Source organism: Castor canadensis, chromosome 17 (assembly GCF_047511655.1).
Source record: "Castor canadensis chromosome 17, mCasCan1.hap1v2, whole genome shotgun sequence".
Lineage (NCBI taxonomy): Eukaryota > Metazoa > Chordata > Mammalia > Rodentia > Castoridae > Castor > Castor canadensis.
Genome location: NC_133402.1, coordinates 52,617,960 through 52,635,561, shown reverse-complemented (window position 1 = coordinate 52,635,561; position 17,602 = coordinate 52,617,960). Strand labels below are relative to the sequence as shown.

General features: G+C 35.9%; 1 protein-coding gene across 6 annotated transcripts in view; it reads right to left on the bottom strand.

Annotated features, from left to right (window-relative positions):
* Atp2c1 (ATPase secretory pathway Ca2+ transporting 1) overlaps window positions 1–17,602 on the bottom strand; it is a 130,750-nt gene that overhangs the window by 32,105 nt on the left and 81,043 nt on the right. For all 6 annotated transcript variants that reach the window (XM_020154398.2, XM_074059119.1, XM_020154410.2 and 3 more), the window contains 6 exons: window positions 11,166–11,321; window positions 10,353–10,421; window positions 9,166–9,241; window positions 7,532–7,598; window positions 4,028–4,152; window positions 3,295–3,392 (listed from right to left, as the gene is read on the bottom strand). In XM_020154398.2, coding sequence (XP_020009987.1) covers window positions 3,295–3,392; window positions 4,028–4,152; window positions 7,532–7,598; window positions 9,166–9,241; window positions 10,353–10,421; window positions 11,166–11,321 — 591 coding nt within the window. The remainder of the gene's footprint in view (window positions 1–3,294; window positions 3,393–4,027; window positions 4,153–7,531; window positions 7,599–9,165; window positions 9,242–10,352; window positions 10,422–11,165; window positions 11,322–17,602) is intronic.

Genomic DNA, 17,602 nt, shown 5'->3' with positions numbered 1-17,602 from the left:
TTCTTGACATGTAAAATGATGGACTTGAAACAGAAACTAATATCGTGCCTTCCATACCTGGGCCAAGTAAGCACATGTAACACCAGTTACCTTTCTGAAGGAAGGACACATTCACCAACATAGTGTTATCCTTGATCAAATCTAACACTCTAAATTCAACAGTCTTATTTTAAGACCTATGTAAAATGTATCTAAATAAACCCAAGTACAAACTTTTGTCAATTTTTTTCTAATGTTTATTTTCCTCAGTGAAATAGTGGAAAATAAATTTTTGAAATAAGTACATCATAAGTAGTTTTAAAAACACTCCAGTCAAAATTTTCACAAACACTGGGACTTGTCCTCAACCATCTTTACAAAGAACCACTAAAGATACGCACTTTAAAGATTGCCAATACATAATTTTTAAAGTCATTCATTCAGTGGTTCATTCAAGTACTACTACTATGACACAGGCCTTGTACTAGTCAACATAGTTCCCGCTCTTATAATTCACAGCAGAACAACAAAGAAAATTTCACCTGGAATGAAGACTGAGAGGAATGCAATGCAAAGAAAACAAATAGAGTGCCAGTTCTGGGTGGTACCGAAGCTTTTCTGAAGAGGTAGAGCTAGAATTGAGTGTAGACAGGAACAAAGGTCCTGAGAAGAATTTTCCCACAATGAACAACCATAAAGTTGGTACATTTGATGCAGCACAAAAGGCTGGAGAAGGAAATAAGGGAGAGGCTACAGAATCCTGGTCATAATGGAGAGCCACTGAAGCATCTTAACTTAGGAATGACCATTCAAAATTTCTTTCTAAAAAGATCACTTCAAGCTACACAACACTGCGGGCATGGAAAATGGATACAGAGCCCCATCCCATCTGCAGACTGACTTCCACTGTGCTTCTCACAAATCCCATATGTTCACCTGCTGTTTAGGCTGTCAATGCTGGGCTATTCTGTGCTGTGAGGGAGACTCTGGGAGATTGGGGGCTAGCCCCTGCCTTGTCAGCCCATGTTATAGGCACTTTTCTGGGGCCTAGAGCTGAGCTGGCCGTGGAAGTCAACAATGCTCACCTTTCAGTGTTTTGTTTTTGTTTTTTTTGGGGGGAGGTCTGAGGTACTGGGATTTGAATTCAGGGCCTCATGCTTGGTAGGCAGGTGCTCTACCACTTGAGCCATGTCCCCCAGTTCCTTCCTTCAGCTCAGTATAAATATATACTCAGATGGTTTTCATCCACCTTGGGGAATTATCCAAAGAAACCTCTGGGTATATACCTTTGATTTTCTAAAGAACAGCTAACCACATTTAAACCTCGAAACCCAGATGCAAAATTTTCAAAACTAATTAGAAAAACTGTAGAGCTATGGAGGGAAGTACCTGAGTCAGAGAAAAAATATATATAAAAATACTCATAAGGCAGACTAGTGGGCATACAAAGAAGTGATAAACAGAATTCAAGAACAACTTGTTCCAAGTCAGGTGGTATCTGTGGAAAAAGAAATCATGCAGAAACATTTTAAAAAGAAAGTATTAATGAAGAAGAGAGTTTAAAATGCTTGGAAAACCAAAGAAACCTCATTCAATTATCTCATCTTTGTATCTGAAAGCTTATAAGAGGGTAAAGATGGTTCATCATAGGCAAAGCTGAAGACTATAATGAAAGCTAGAAAAATCTGTCTAGTTCTTAAAACCAAATATATATATATATATATTCAACTTGCCAAAAATAATGAAATTTGTTATGATAAAGAAATGAAATCGTGGGAAGAACAAATGATTGGATTGGACAAAGTGATTTATTTGATAGGGTCACAAAATGAAGCACAAAACAAAAGATGGCACTGAGGAGCATTAGATGCTACCAACAAATGGATTAAGAAAATTTAGTATTTATATACAATGGAATTTTACTCAGCCACAGAGAAGAATGAAATTTTGTCATTTACAAGTAAATAGATGGAACTAGAGAACATCATCTTAAGTGAAGTTAGCCAGGCTCAGAAGGTAAAAAATCGTATGTTCTCCCTCATATGTGGATTATAGACCCAAAACAAATGCAGTAATATTATTGGACATGGGTCACACACCAAGGGGAGAATGTGCATGGGAGGAATAGGGAAAGGGAAGGAAACCTATAACTTGAATGTATCTGATGTGCTCACTGCAGGTGAGCAAATATAGTAATCTTAAACTGGCAGAGGCCACTACAGGAAGGGGACCAGGAAGTAGCGAAGAAGTCTGGTAGAGATGAACCAATGTGGGTTGCAATACACATGTGCATGGAAGCAACACAAGAAATCTCTCTGTAAAGCTATCTTTATCTCAAACTAGCAAAAGCTCTATGTCTTATCTCTTCTGTTTTCTCTTTACCAAAGTTGGAGAAAAAGAGGGCAGAACAGGTTCTGCCTGAAAGCGAGGGGGGTTGGGAGGAGAGAAGCAAGGGAGAGAGGTGGCCCAAACAATGTATACACATATGAATAAATGTAAAAACAATAAAATAAAACAAAATGAGGATGAGGAAAAAAAAAACTATCATGTACTGTAGAAGCCAGTGTCCTATGATATAATTGTGCATTTTTTTAAAATGCAGTCAAAACTCATCTAGATAAATTCCAGTTCATATAATTCATATTCAGAGTTGACGGCTATACATTCAAGTGATTACTGATTTCAGTAATAACTTGATAAAAGGGACTGAGATTTATAAGCTATTTTCACATTGTCTTTTTCTTTTTTGTTGTTGTGGTTTTGCTGGGGGTACATTGTGGCATTTACAAAAGTTCTTACATCAAATACATCATAGTTAGTCTTTTCCTTTTTCCTAAATTAAAAATATGAAATTATGCACCAAGTGTATGTATATTGTTTTACATCAATAGAACAAAAACTTCTAGTATGTAATTCTACATGCTTCTGAGTTATATTCCTTAAAATGAAAAAGAAAAAAATAAAAGGAATGGATATAGAAAAACCAGTCAAGAGGCTTTAATCAGAAGGCCAGATGAAGCGGGCTATAAAATAGAAGGCTAGGAAAGTTATTCAGGAGCTCAAAACTGGCATGATTTGGTGATGAATGGGTGAAGGGGTGACTAAAAGAGATGTAAAAGAGGAATCAGTTTATGAATTTAACAACAAGAGTCAGACAAAGACTTGGTAGAATCACATAAAAAGGAAGTAACTCTGTTGCAATTTTTTAGAGCTTTTAAAGCTCTAAAATCTTAGAGTTGTTAAGAATGTTAAACACTGAATTTCTTAACAAAGCCATACTTTTATTGTTCAAAAAAAATAAAAACTAAAGAATACCTCAGCATGCAGACCATCCGAAGTAACTATGTGAGTAACAGTCATTTCATTCTTTGTCAGTGTTCCAGTTTTATCTGAACAAATCACGTTACAGCAGCCTAAAGAACAAATCATTATGTGTCACAAAGGAATCAGGGAGAAAAAAAGGTGACTTAGAAAATAAATTAAACACTGTAGAATTTTGTCCTAGTTCTCTGAATTTTACAGAGATCAACTCATTCATTTTAATTTCTTACATTATGCTTGCTTCATCATTAAAATGTAAAGTTTCTGATATTTTAGGATTATAATTATCAATTATTTTCCTTGACATGTCAAAAGGAAAACATTGTATTAATTTTACTCCAAGGTTTCATTTGTAAATATAGATTAAAAGACAAAAACAAAACATAATTTAAGCATTAGAACATTCCACAATACAGAAAGATTTCTCCCAAGAGATAAGAATTTGTTTTCCGATTTTTTTGTTTTGTTTTTTTGGATTTCTTTTTTTTTTTTTTTTGTGGTGGTACTGGAGCTTGAACTCAGGAGCCTCACTGCTTGCTAGGCAGGTGCTCTACCTCTTGAGCCACTCCACCAGAGATATGAATTTTTAACTGCTTGTTGGTTATTAAAATCATATCCAGCACTGCTACAGTGCAAACAGCACTCTGCAGACTCAAAGACAAAAACTGGTTTAGCACTGAGTGCTGTAACACACCGTTACGTATGTGCGCTCTGAACGCAGACTCACCCAGGGTTTCAACTATAGGCAGTTTCTTCACAATGGCCCTTTTCTTCACCATTCTCATAACACCGAGGGCAAGTGTCACTGTGACCACAATGGGAAGACCTTCAGGAATCGCTGCTACAGCCAAACTATACCAACACATACACAGTATTAAAATGTACATCAAATGGTTATAACAGCAATTTAAACTGGATGCTACTTAAAATGAAGATCAATGAAATGCAAAATTAATACTGTTGACTCTCAAAATTGGGCTTCTCAAAAACGAAGGGGAAGTTGATTTACTGGATACCCACAAACTGCTAGGACAATTACCATGGTCAAAGAAGATAGGTTCTGATATAAAAATGCCTAGTTGTGTAAAGCTGGCTTCAAACTTTTCCTTGTGTGACCCTGGGCTTACTGGCTACTTTTTAACCCACCTCAATAGTTTAGTTTCCTCATTTATAAAACACGAGTTAAGAGCAAATGTTAACAAAAGCTTATAATCAGGGTTTGTATTAGCACTATTCACAACAGCCAAAACATGGAAACAGGCCAAATATCTATTCATTGATGAATGTATACAATTGTGATATCAGACAATAGAATATCATTCAGCCATGAAAAGGAATAAAGTACTAATTCATGTTATAACTTAGATGATCCTTGAAGACATACGAAGTGAAGGAAGACAGGCACAAAGACTACATGTTGTATGATTATTTGTAAGAATACATTTTTCCATTTGTAAGAATACATGATTCCATTTGTAAGAAAAATACATTTCTTCACTATTTTGAATAGTCAAATCCTAGAGACCAGTGGGTGCTAGGGACTGGAAGCGGAGGAGAGTGGGAAGTAACTACTAATGTACACAAGTTCTTCTGGGGAGATGAAAAGCTCTGGAACTAGATGGCAGTGGAGGCTCTAGAACACAGTGGCTATACTTAACTCCACTTCATCATACACTTTAATAGCATGTGCACTTTTATCAGTTTTTTAAAATATTATTTCCCCCTTATCATATAACAAGTTAAACATCAGCATTATTCCAAGTATTCTTTTGACTCTGCTGCACATAAGGGCATAAGCACTCCACCACTGTTCTTGCTGGGGCTTCTACATTCTCATTCCTGTTACCTACCTTTTCTTTAGCATGGTCTAGCTTAGTATCATTACCACTCTGCTCTATAACCATAATTAACCTTTTCTTGCTTTGTTTATAGGTTAATTCTAAAACTGAAAGCAAACAAGCAATATTTATAAAACTATTGGCAAAACAGTGTTCCCTGAGGCATTAAGACTTTTGTGTACACATATTATATATATTTTGCAAAGCAGCAGTTAAGTTTTGTTGAAAGTAAAAGCAGGAAAAAGTGAAGGCAGCTCAGGAACCAGTGGGTTCATGCCTATGATCCTAGCTACTTGGGAGGCTGAGATCAGGATTGTGGTTGGAGGCTAGTCTGGGCAAATAGTTCGAGCAACCCCCCATCTCCAAAATAACCAAAGCAAAATGGAATGGAGGAGTGGCTCAAATGATAGAGTGCCTGCTTTGTAAGCACAAAGTCCTGAATTCAAATGCCAAGTCCACAAAAAAAAGATAAGAAAAAGAAAAGAAAACAATGTGAAGGTGGAGAAAATACTGCAGGAGTATAGTGGACTCTGGCCAGATGGCTTGAGAGCCTTGCATAGATATTTTGTACAGATTTAACCAAGAGTTCTTCACTGTAGCACATATCTTTTCACTTCTTCATTTTTCTACCTATTCCTTTAACCTATTCAATTTGCCTTTTGAAATACATTGGTTTTGTTCTAATATTGGAACTTGTACTCGCAGGCCTAATACAGAGATGCTATCCAGGACTTCTCTTCCTTAAGATGCCTAGGTGAGCTCTACCCTATCTCACACTCAAACTCTATCACCTTTCTTTCCTTTTTCCTTTCTTTTCCAAATGTTTGGGGTACTTTGCTTCCTTGTTTGTAATTAATTGAACTGACACTTTGGCTAGACATAATCCACAGATTTATAATCTCTTTCACCCACTGCTTGAGATCAATGCTCTACTGTCTTCCAGTGTAACCTGGTATTGTGTTAATAAAACATTTCTCCCTTTCTTCATTTGATTAACTCTCTAATTCTATTTCCCTAGTGGCCTGGTAAGGTAGTGTGTGTCCAGTATGCTGCCAGGCTACATCACTTATGATAAATGAATTCTCTAATAACTGTGTTTAGGCTGGGAAAATCACAATTATCTTAAAGGAAGCCCTAGCTTTTCATTTCCGAGGTGTATTGTATCTTTTACCTACACCTGTATACCTTGCAAGTACCCTGAGGAAAATGAAGCTAATCTGAACCCAGGGTAGTTCCTGCACTTTTAAAGGTTCACTTCATCTCCTTGCACCTGCGTGAACTGCTGCATGTACTTCTTACTGCAAGAAGCTTCTCAGAAGGGGACGCTTGACCTGCCCTGCAGTGTTTAGGGCACAGGCAGCAAATGTGGCCAAAGAAAGCATTCTGAGTCAGAAGGTTTAGTAGAACCTAGAAAGACTCTGTAGGAGGAATGCCATTGTTAATGAGAAATATAGGGACAATCTAATTATCCTTCTTTTGGAGATGAGCTGACTTGTTTTCCTTAGTTTCAGAATGATATATGTGGGTTGGAGCTTTTTACATCCTTCTTGGCATTTGGTGAATCATTTCAATCTGCAAAGATTCACTTTTTGCCTTAGGTTGAGAAAGTACACATGTAGTTTTTTGGTTTTTTTTTTTTCTTTGCGGTACTGGGGCTTGAACTCAAGGCCTACACCTTGAGCCATTCCACCAGCCCTTTTTTGTGAAGGGATTTTTTGAGATAGGGTCTCGCAGAACAATGTGCCTGGGCTGGCTGGGAACCTCCATCCTCCTGATCTCTGCCTCCTGATTAGCTAGGATTACAGGCATGAGCCACCAGAGCCCGGCCACATGTAGTTTCTTATATAATTTCCTCTACCTCTTTTTGCAACTTGTATTTGTTAGAAATGACATTTCCTATATTACTCTTCTTTGTTACCTTTATCTCATTATCTCTGACTTTTTTACTCTTTTTTGAGAGACCTGTCCAGCTTTATACTACAGTCATAAAATTGAATTTTTATTTTCAGCCACCATAATCTTAACTTGTAGAAATGTTTTTTGTTCTCTAATCCTTTTCTACAATTAACTGCTCATTTGTCATAGACAAAGTTTCTTCTGAAAAAAAGATACTTTCTGTGTATTTTTTAATTCCTCTTTTTTTTCTGTTTCACAATCCTTATCCATTTATGTACAAAAATGGAATAGTGAGTTAGTAATTCCAGACATCTAGAGTGAGTTTTCCTTACTACCATGTTTTATTTTCCTTTCAGATCATTTCAATCTATGGCTTTTGAACTATTCAAGTAAGAGACTAAATTCGTATGGGTTCTGTATAATACCGCCCTTCACTATGAAATGTAAGTGAGTGAGGCAAAAGAGATACTGCCTACAGACAAAGCATTAGAACTTACCTTACACTGATAGTAAACATTTCCAAGATGTCTTTTCCTAGTAACCAGCCAACCAACATGATAATACCTACAACAAAATCAAGTAACTTACTTTTTCCTTTCCAACAAAATTACCTATGAGGGATAGAATAACAAACTGAAGGCATTCAAAAGGTCCTCAATATAAAGTGTATAATATGCCCTCTAAGCAGGAGAGGTTAAAGTTAATCTTGTTCACGGCATGTGTGCATGGATGCCCATGCTCCCACTTACCCTCAAAACAGTAACGTGGTTCAAGGAAATGGTACCAGCATTTTCATACAATGGAAAAAAGGAGGCAGACCAGTAAGACATAAAAGTTTTCTATTTACCATCAACTTTTGGAAAAAAAAAAAAAAAGCTCTAATTTCACTTTTCATAACTCAAATACCAGGCATCACACATTAAGTGTGTACTTCATATGACCAGGCATCACACATTAAGTGTGTACTTCATATGAAGGAACACTTAGAACCTGACTCAAAGTAGGATGCAACTTATTTAGGCACTAAAACTGCACTGACTTTTAAAAACTACTACTTCAAAATTTTTGAAAAGCAATTAATACAACCTGTGGTTCCTGCTTTAACCTTGTATCTTACAAATAGGGTTATCAATGGTACAAGGAAAAAGAACACAAAGAATCATCAGAGGCTTGATAAAATAAAGCCTCTAAGACTGCACTCTAGATCAAATGTGGACATTTAAAATTAGCTTTCCACCATCTTTATGTATCTATAGAATAATAATCCAGACAGTGACCCTGTAAGATCTTACCCTAAACATTATCCCAATAAAAGAAATTACGTCCAATGAATTATACTAGGAGTCAATAAGCTATAATCATGGACCTCCTAGCAGTGTATGGCCATAAAGTTAATTAGAACCACATTCATTTATTTCCTCTGTCTACAGTTCCTTTCATGCTGATGGCAAAGTAGTTCTCACAGAGACTGTAGGGATCATACACCTAAAATACTATGTAGTCGTTCACAAAAACAACTCGCTGATCCCTGAACTAGGTCTCAACCCTTACTGTAGTCTATAGTTAGCTCAAAAAAAAAATTATGCATAATGCATTATGCTAACATAAAACCAGATAATCATAAGGCTGGAGCACATTTATCATGGAATTTTTGAGATGGCTTTATCACACTTAATATAAACTAGAAAGATTTAACTGGCTAGAATACCCATCAACTTATCAAGTTCACTATAAATCATCTATAAACAGCAATAATCGAATGAAAGGAACTATGAGAACATACATACCAAAGCTATGTTCATGACAACAACTGATTATCATATTTAAAAACACATAAACGAGGCTGGAGGTATGGCTCAAGATGTAAAGTAATCTCTAAAACAACACTTTCATGACTAGAAGGATAAATACTAAAAATGTTTAGATAAATGCTCTCTGCCTATAGGAATTATACAGCTCTACTTTTTTCTACAGTACAAGACAATGGTTCAGGGTTGATTTTGTAATTTTTTTAAAGTATTAAGCTTGAAGAAAAGCAAATGAACAGACCTAGGATAACACCCTACCCTTCATAGTCAAAGCAGAAAGCCCAGGTAAAAATACAACATATCCATACTCACTCTCCCCTTACCTATTATACCGAAAGAGTAAAAGGACAGCTGTTTTCCTAAGAGGTCCATGCTCTTCTGCAGAGGGGTTTTGGGTGCCTTGACAAATTGGAGAAGAATGTCACCACAATTAGCTGTATCAGGAGCAGAGGTCTCTGCATGCTAAGTTAACCACACAACTCTCCCGTAATCTCACTGAGGAAACTGAGGCACAGATTCTAAACAATGCGCAAAGTTTTAGTCAAGAACAAAAAAACTCCCAATTTTGAAAACCCTGTTTGTTTGAAAAGGTCCACTCTCCCCAGATTGCCCACTTAATGAAAATCTCCTCTCTTCTACCAGCCTCTCTAGGATGCTATTGCCACCAACTGCTGTCCCCTCTGTCCCCATAAACATGTTAGTATCCAGGTCTTTTTATCTGGTGGCTTCCTGACCTGCTACCTTCACTGCCAAGCGGGTTAGAAGGGATTTCCATATTACATCACAAACTGGAGTCTCGGCAAGTTACCTGAGAAATCCAGATGACTGTGCCTTCAGAAGAACATGACATTTGTAGAATACAACTCTTTATATATACATGTGTGTGTGAAGTGTTTTAAATGAGAGAACTCATCTTTAATATTCTTAACAAAAAGCTAGGTTATTTGGCAATCTCACATACACACTTGGAATTACATAATTTGAAATTCCGATAGAACACTGATGGAGTAGCTCACATGCTAGAGCACTTCCTTAGCAAGCATGAGGCCCTGAGTTCAAACCTCAGCACCACAAAAAAAAAAAAAGAAAAAGAAGAAAGAAATCTTGGGAGAAGATATGTTTTGGGGTATAAACATATTAATCAGTAACCCTAGGGGATCCCCAGCACCAAAACAAAACAAAGCCAATCTCTTAAAAAGAACAAGGTCAATATAAAAATCTGCTATGAACTTCTACTGAAAACAATAGCTAAAGATCAAAAATGCTAACAATATAAATTCAGGCCCCTACAATTACATATTTTTCAAATGTATTTTTATATATTTTTAATTTTATGCTTTATTTTTAACATTTTCATATTATAGAAAATGTTTCTAAGTAAACACAACTGCATGGCTAATGAATATTCTTTCAAGACCATATACAACAAACAATCCACCAGTATTTTCCTTTTCTCCATTCTAGAGAAATTCAGATTTCAAAGAAATACATCAACATATTAAGTACTTACTTCTTCTGCTTGCATCATTTTAAAAACCTCCCCAAATTCAGAATTTTCTCCTGTTCCAATGACAATACCCTAAGGGAAAACAAGAAATTCATTTACATTCAGATGGAATCACTCCCAATCAAAGACAAAAATCACCTTTCATTTCCTTTCTTCAAAGTCTTACTACAAACTGACAGACACATCCAAGATTCCCTCAGCAAATTTACTTTTTTAAGTTACTATCATTAATCCTTATACCTCATAATGGAAACCCTGGAAACAAACATTTCATGAAATACTAACAATTCTGATGCCCATTTTTGCCTATATTATTTCTGAAATTCACATCTTATACTCGATAAAGAAACTTAATGTAATTTCTTGTTCTCTCTTGCTAGGTTATTGAATGATACCTTTCATATTAGTTAAACATTAGAATCCCGGAAAACAAAATAGTTGAAATCCATCAGTGGGTGAACACTATGAGGTCAGACATTATTAGCCAGTAATGTATTCACTAAATTAAAATCATATTAACTACTAATGAACATACACATGAATCACTGTTTCTATCTTTAAAAAGGAACGGATACTGAGGACTCCCCCTTCTCCAGTCCACAGCAGAACTATAGATAATCCTATTTCACATTTTTATATTTCAGGAACGTATCTTCTCTCCAATCTCACAAATAACTGCCAAGGGACAGTTTTTTCAAGTCTGTCTTTTCTTTGTCATATGATTTGAATACACAAAGTGAGCAAGAAAAAAAAAAGAATAGAGAAAACGATTAAAAACAAAAAAACAACTTTTTTCAAAGGAAGAAAGAAAATCACCTTGGCTTTGCCACATCGGACCAGTGTTCCCATGAAGGCAATGTTACTTCTTGTTGTGAGATCTCCATTAGTTGCAGCTGGCTGAGGAGCTGTCACCTTAGAACAAGGGGTTGTCTCTCCTGTCAAGCTAGACTCATCAACAGAGAGATCCACAGCCTTGGGAAACATAAAGCATTCCATAAGTACAAGTTTGTGCTACCTTTGGCATCTCAAAACTTCATAACCATCACTTTTTCCTCAAATATCCCTGCTGCGTTAACTGTATCTTTTCTTTTTTCTTTTTTTTTTTTTGATGGTACTGACATTTGAACTCGGGACCTAATGCTTGCTAGGCAGACACTCTACCACTTGAGCCACTCCCCTAGTTAATTAACTATATTTTGCATTATACCCATTACTCTCAGGCAAAGACCAGAATCAGCACGATCATATTTTTTAAATGAACTCAACCAAATCTGAGACATGCAAAGTACAATGTTCTACCATAAGACTAAGAGTAAAATTCAAAATACAACTAGGGAAATGGAGGTACTAGCTGAGACTCCACCTAAAGAAAACCCAACTTATATAACCAAACAGTGTTTCCTAGTTTTGTCATGCCCCTAACATTCTGGAAATGTATCTGGCAGATTCAAACTACCTGTGACAAAGATAGATAGCTAGATCAATAGATTGATAGATAGATAGATAGATAGATAGATAGATAGATAGATAGATAGATAGATAGATAGATAGATAGATAGATAAAAGGAAACAAGAGATACTGAGACAATCATTTCATATTTGACTCAATTTTCATAAAATTCTTGCTATACATCCCATATTTATTCCAAATTAAAGTTTGCAACAGTCCATGCAGAGACTATCATAGTATCTTCTGACTCTGAAACAGGGTTTGATTCTGAGGGGTTCATTCTCAATACCAACACATTATCATGTATCGTTATCATTTTGTGTGTGGAAAATGCTACAGATGAGAGCTGGCTGTTTCCAAAAGTATAGCACACAGAAGAGTATTTCTCAAAGACATTCATAAACACTGCATGTTATGTTAAAGATGACCAACTGGAGTCAGGCGGTGGTGGCTCACGTCTGTAAACCTAGCTACTCAGGAGGTAGAGATCAGGAGGCTCGTGGTTCAAAGCCAACCCGGCCACATAGTTCTCGAGACCCTATCTCAAAAGAAACTATCACTAAAAAGGGCTGGTGGGATGGCTTAACCCACTGAGTTCAAACCCCAGTACTGCAACAATAATAAAAAAAAGGAGTCCTCTACCCAACCGCAAACTAAAGTAAATCTAACAGACTATTACAAGCCCTCCAGGTGATTCTGTTGCACACCCATGGTTAAGAATCAAGTTTCTCAAACTCCCTTGATTCATTTAATTCCAGAAGCTCTTATTCAAAGATCTTAAGAACACTTTTTGGAAAACTGAACACTAACTCATGATTTTAATTATTTTGCGGGCTCTTTTACCTGGCAAACACTCATTTACTACCTTAATAATGTGCCAGACACTAGGCTACGCCCTAGAAAATAAGGAATCTACAGAAGTTAAAATTACCGGGCCATCTCACTAAGTATTCTCATTCCAGCAACTTAATACTCTGAATTTCACATTTTACTTTTCTTTTTTTTTTTTTTTTTGGAAAAGAGACGGCAGTTGGCTAGCCCTACCACCAAGACCCAATGGCTAATAAATTGTATCATTTTATTATATTTACTTATTTATTTTTGTAGTGCTGGGAATCAAACCCAGGGCCTACTACTAGGCAAGTACTTTACCCACTGAGCTCAATCACATCTTTTAAAACAGTTCACTTCTTTACAAACTGCTAATAGGTAAATTAGTGCAACCACTATGGAAAGCACTATGGAAGTGCCTTAAAAAACTAAAACTAGAACTACCCCATGATCTTGCTGTAGCACTCCTGGACATACATTTGAAGGAATGTAAGCCAGCATACAATAGAGATAACTGGACATCCTATTTAGAGCAGCACTATTCACAATAGCCAAGCTATGGAATCAGCCTAGGTGTCCATTAGCAGATGAATAGATAAAGAAAAGGTGGTATAAATACACAATGGGGTATTATTCAATCATGAAGAATGAAGTTATGTCATTTGAAGAAATATGGATAGAACTTGAGATCATGATGCTAGGCGAAATAAGCCAGACTCATAAAGACAAACACAGCATGTTTTCTTTCATAATATAGAGTCTAGATCCATAAATATGAATAAGCAAAAAGACAAAACCTAATTGAGGGCTATTTGAGGGAAGAGGGGAAAAAGAGACAGTGATGAGGGATGAGTAAGATCAAAGTTCATTATATGCGTATATAGAAATGTAATAATAAAAAATTCATTTATTTATTAATATTAAAAACTTAATAATCTCGTGAACAAAACAAAGTTCCTGCCCTAAGCAATTATTCAGTGACTCTGAAATTAAATAAGCACATATAATATACTATACCAGATAGCAGAAGAAACAAACATAATATGGACAAGGCAACATTTTAGATAGGAGAAAGACAGCTTTGCTCAAAAACAAGTAATCCTTCTGCTGAGCCCTGATAGACTGGAGTGCTCCAAGACTCAGCCAGGATCAGGAAGAAAGGATGTCAGGCAAAGGGAGCAAAAAGTACAAAGACCTTGGGGCCAGAACACTAGGTAAACATAGAATTTTGCAGAGATATTTAAGATCTACAAGAATAGATCATTATGTTTTAAATCATTCAGCATGAAAATCAATTATATCATATAACTACAAAAAGATAAATTGTGTCAGCATTTCCCAAAAGTTTAGCTACAAGGGCAATATGATGCATTTTATGTCAAACTTGGCTGAAATCAGTGGCCTAGCTCTACAGTTTTTAGCCATAATAAACCAGGAGCAATATTAGAGAATTTTTAGTTAAAGCAGGCTATTCTACAGAAAAGAGGCAGACCATTTATAGCACAACAGCAGTCAGCCTTGTCTAGTGTAAAAGATAAGCTAATATAACAGAAAATAGGGGTTTGGGACTCTTGCTGATTTTTTCTGTATAATTAAAAAATTGTAACTAAACTCAATTATCAAAAACATGTAAGTAATGAAATTTGTCTAAATTATATAATGGCCCAAACTGCAAAGATCAACTGTCTGTAGAACAAAAATATTCTTAAGTTACAAGTTATTTTCTCTTAACAGTACTTATAAAATTTTTCACAAGAAGCAGTTTTTGGGAAAAGAGGGAGGAAGGTTGTCATTTCTAACAAGAGTGGCTATTTAGTAAATTAGGCAAGCCTATTAGAGCTTAACAAAATCACAATTTAATTCATCTGAGAATATACTAAAGTCGTTTATCCATTGCATCCATGAGAGGGAAAGACAAAATGAAATCAAAGAACCAAGCAGCCCCAAAAGTTTAAGCATTAAACTTTCAGAAGAGCTGTTTATGAATAGGGAAACTGATTTTACTTTCACTCTTCTTCAGGCATCTTGGTTGAAGTGTGAGTAAGATACAATACAGTTCTAAAATCAGAATATAGTGACAGGACACATATATAATCCACAAACTGAAGATTTACCACCCACCTGATAAAAAGAATTAGAAAGTTTACAAGATTATTATTACCATTAAGACCTTAGGCAGAAAGCAAGCAAATGCCAGTCACAAAGTTTCCCTGAAAGGCAGAAAGTGACTACATAAAAAACTAAGGTTAGCTTAAAAGAATGAAGGACAAGAAGATAGAACAGGTTCTGTCTGGAGGTGGGTATCAGTGAGGGGGGGGAGGGCAAAAGGAGAAGGACAACATCTAAGATTGGGGTATATGGTGGATGTGTTTTGCATTCCTGTATGAAAACAGAACAATGAAACCTGTTGAAATTGTTCTAAGAAAGGCAGAGAGGATGAATCTAATAAAGATATACAGTAAGCACATATGTAAATGTCACAATATATCCCCAAGGACAACTATTATATGCTAATAAAAACTCTAAGGTTAATATGGGACAAATGGCAGCTAGAAATAAATTCTTAAACTAAAGAATAGTTACACAGAATCCTGCTGCTACAGTCCTCTCTAGACCATAATTAAAGGAAATCATTTAAAAACAAATTAGAAATGAATTTCTTTCCCTGGAAGACGACCTTTCAAAATACTTGTATGGAATTGCCTGACCTTGATAAAAACTTCCTACTCTGCTCTCAAAAAGTAAGATTCTTCTGTCTACTCTGACGAAGGAAAACATAATTAAAAATTTTTTCATAAGCTCTAACTTATTAACACTCAAAAGTCCAGCCAATCAAGTGCTGGCATTATTTTAAATAATACATAAAATTGTTTTTATCCCACAGTAAAGGCTTTCCATGAACTGCTAACTTTCTGGCCAAAGTGCACAGATTAAACTTGACCAAGATGCCCAAAATTTAAAGGCTACTTGGTTAACAAGAATTTCTAGCATATTTCACTACGACTATCAAACCAAATTGCAAAAAGGGATCTATTTTTGCAATGATCTTTTTGTATCAAGAAAGAGAATCTTCTAGAGAAAAGAAAATTACACCTCAGTCAAGCTGTTCCTCAGCATGTATTGTCTTTGAATTCTGCTGCTTTAGTGAGGAAAAAAGGTCCTTTCTGGTCAGAAGTTCCAGTGAGTAGCGTTGGGGGGAGGCAGGGACAGTGTTGAGACAAGGTCTTGCCATGTATCCCAAATTGGCCTCAAACTCAAGATCCTCCTGCCCAGCCTCCCAAATGCTGGAATTATACACATTTTCCACCATGCCAAGCTCAGTTCACACTTTTAATCAGCTGAACTATAAAGCTCCAATAACAAAACATTAAGCAGCTATAGCTCATACAATATGAAAACACTCCCAGTGTTCTACGTATCTGGAGTGGATTTCTGAGGTATATAATGATATCTTTTTCAGAAATAGACATTTTTTCCCAAGTCGAACACATATGATTACATCAAACAATTTTTGGTGAATAAAAATGTCTCCATAGATCTGCTCCAAGATTCTACTCAATTTCTTTGAACAGCTAATTTTAAATCTCTACTTCTTAAGATGTTGAGATTCTTTTTTACAAGTATATATATAAGTTGAATAGTTCAGAAAACTATTAAAAGCAAATATGTGGTAATAAATCACAGAGAGGCATAGCAGTATACCACAAATCATTTACCTAATTTCCCTACTAAAGTACATCATATTGAAATCAATATGAACTTGTAACTCAAGAATGACTCAACAGGAAATGGCAGAGCAGGGTACTCAAAGACTTGTTTCTCCACTAAAATAATCATAAGCTGGCAAAACTGACAGAATGAACTCTGAAGTCAAAAATTTAAAATAACCAGAGAAGTGCTGAATGAAGAAAAAGGCCCCCAAATTCTGGTAAGAAAGCACAGTGGCATTTTTGTTTACCTGCAGACTGTCTAACATCTCTCAAAGAGAAGAATGTATGCCATCCCACAGAATAAGAATTAGGAAAAATGGCCTATTCACAGGAAAAAATAAATCGAAAGAAACCATCCCTGAAGAAGTCTAGAAATCAGGCTTACAAGAAAAAGACTAAATCAACTGTATTAAATATGCAGAAAGAACCAAAGGAAATTATGAACAAATAGAGAATATCAATAGAAAATATTAAAAGGATTTCTTTTGGCGGTACTGGGATTCAAACTTAGGGCCTCACACTTGCTAGGTAGGTACTCTACCACTTGAGCCAGTCCATTAGTGAAAATATTAAAAGGAAACAATTAGAAATCCAAGAGCTGGGGCTTGGGTATAGCTATGTAACTGAGTAATTGACTAGCATGCATAGGCCCTAGGTTCAATGCTCAGCAATGGAAAAAAGCAAAAATAAAAGAAGTTTTTTTAAAAAATGCAGAAATCGAGGATCTGAGAACAATAACTAAAAAGTTCATCAGACAGGTTCAACAGGAGGAAAGAAAAAAAAAAAGCAACCTGGAAAACAATTAACTGTCACCATTCTAAAGGGCAGAAGAGAGTCCAAGGGACCTGTGGGACACTACCAAACATGACAACATGCATGTTACAGGAGCTCCACAAGAAAAAGAGAAAGGGACAGGAAGAATACCTGAAGACATAATGGCTGAAAACTGTCCAAAGCTGACGAAAGACATGAATCCATACAACCAAGATACTCCACAATCTTCAAATAGAGTTAACCCAAAGACCCACTGAGACACATTAGAATCAAACTATTAAAAAACACGGAGCCCTGAAAGCAGTAAGAGAGAAACATCTTTCATCACATGAAAGAGATTCTCAAGAAACTGAACAGTTCACTTATCAGAAATCACAAAGCATAGAAGCAGAAGAAGAAAAAAGTTATCAAAAGAGAACTTTATACCTAGGAACACCACCCTTCAAAAACAAAGGATTAAGAACTCCCTAAACAAACATAAGTTAAGA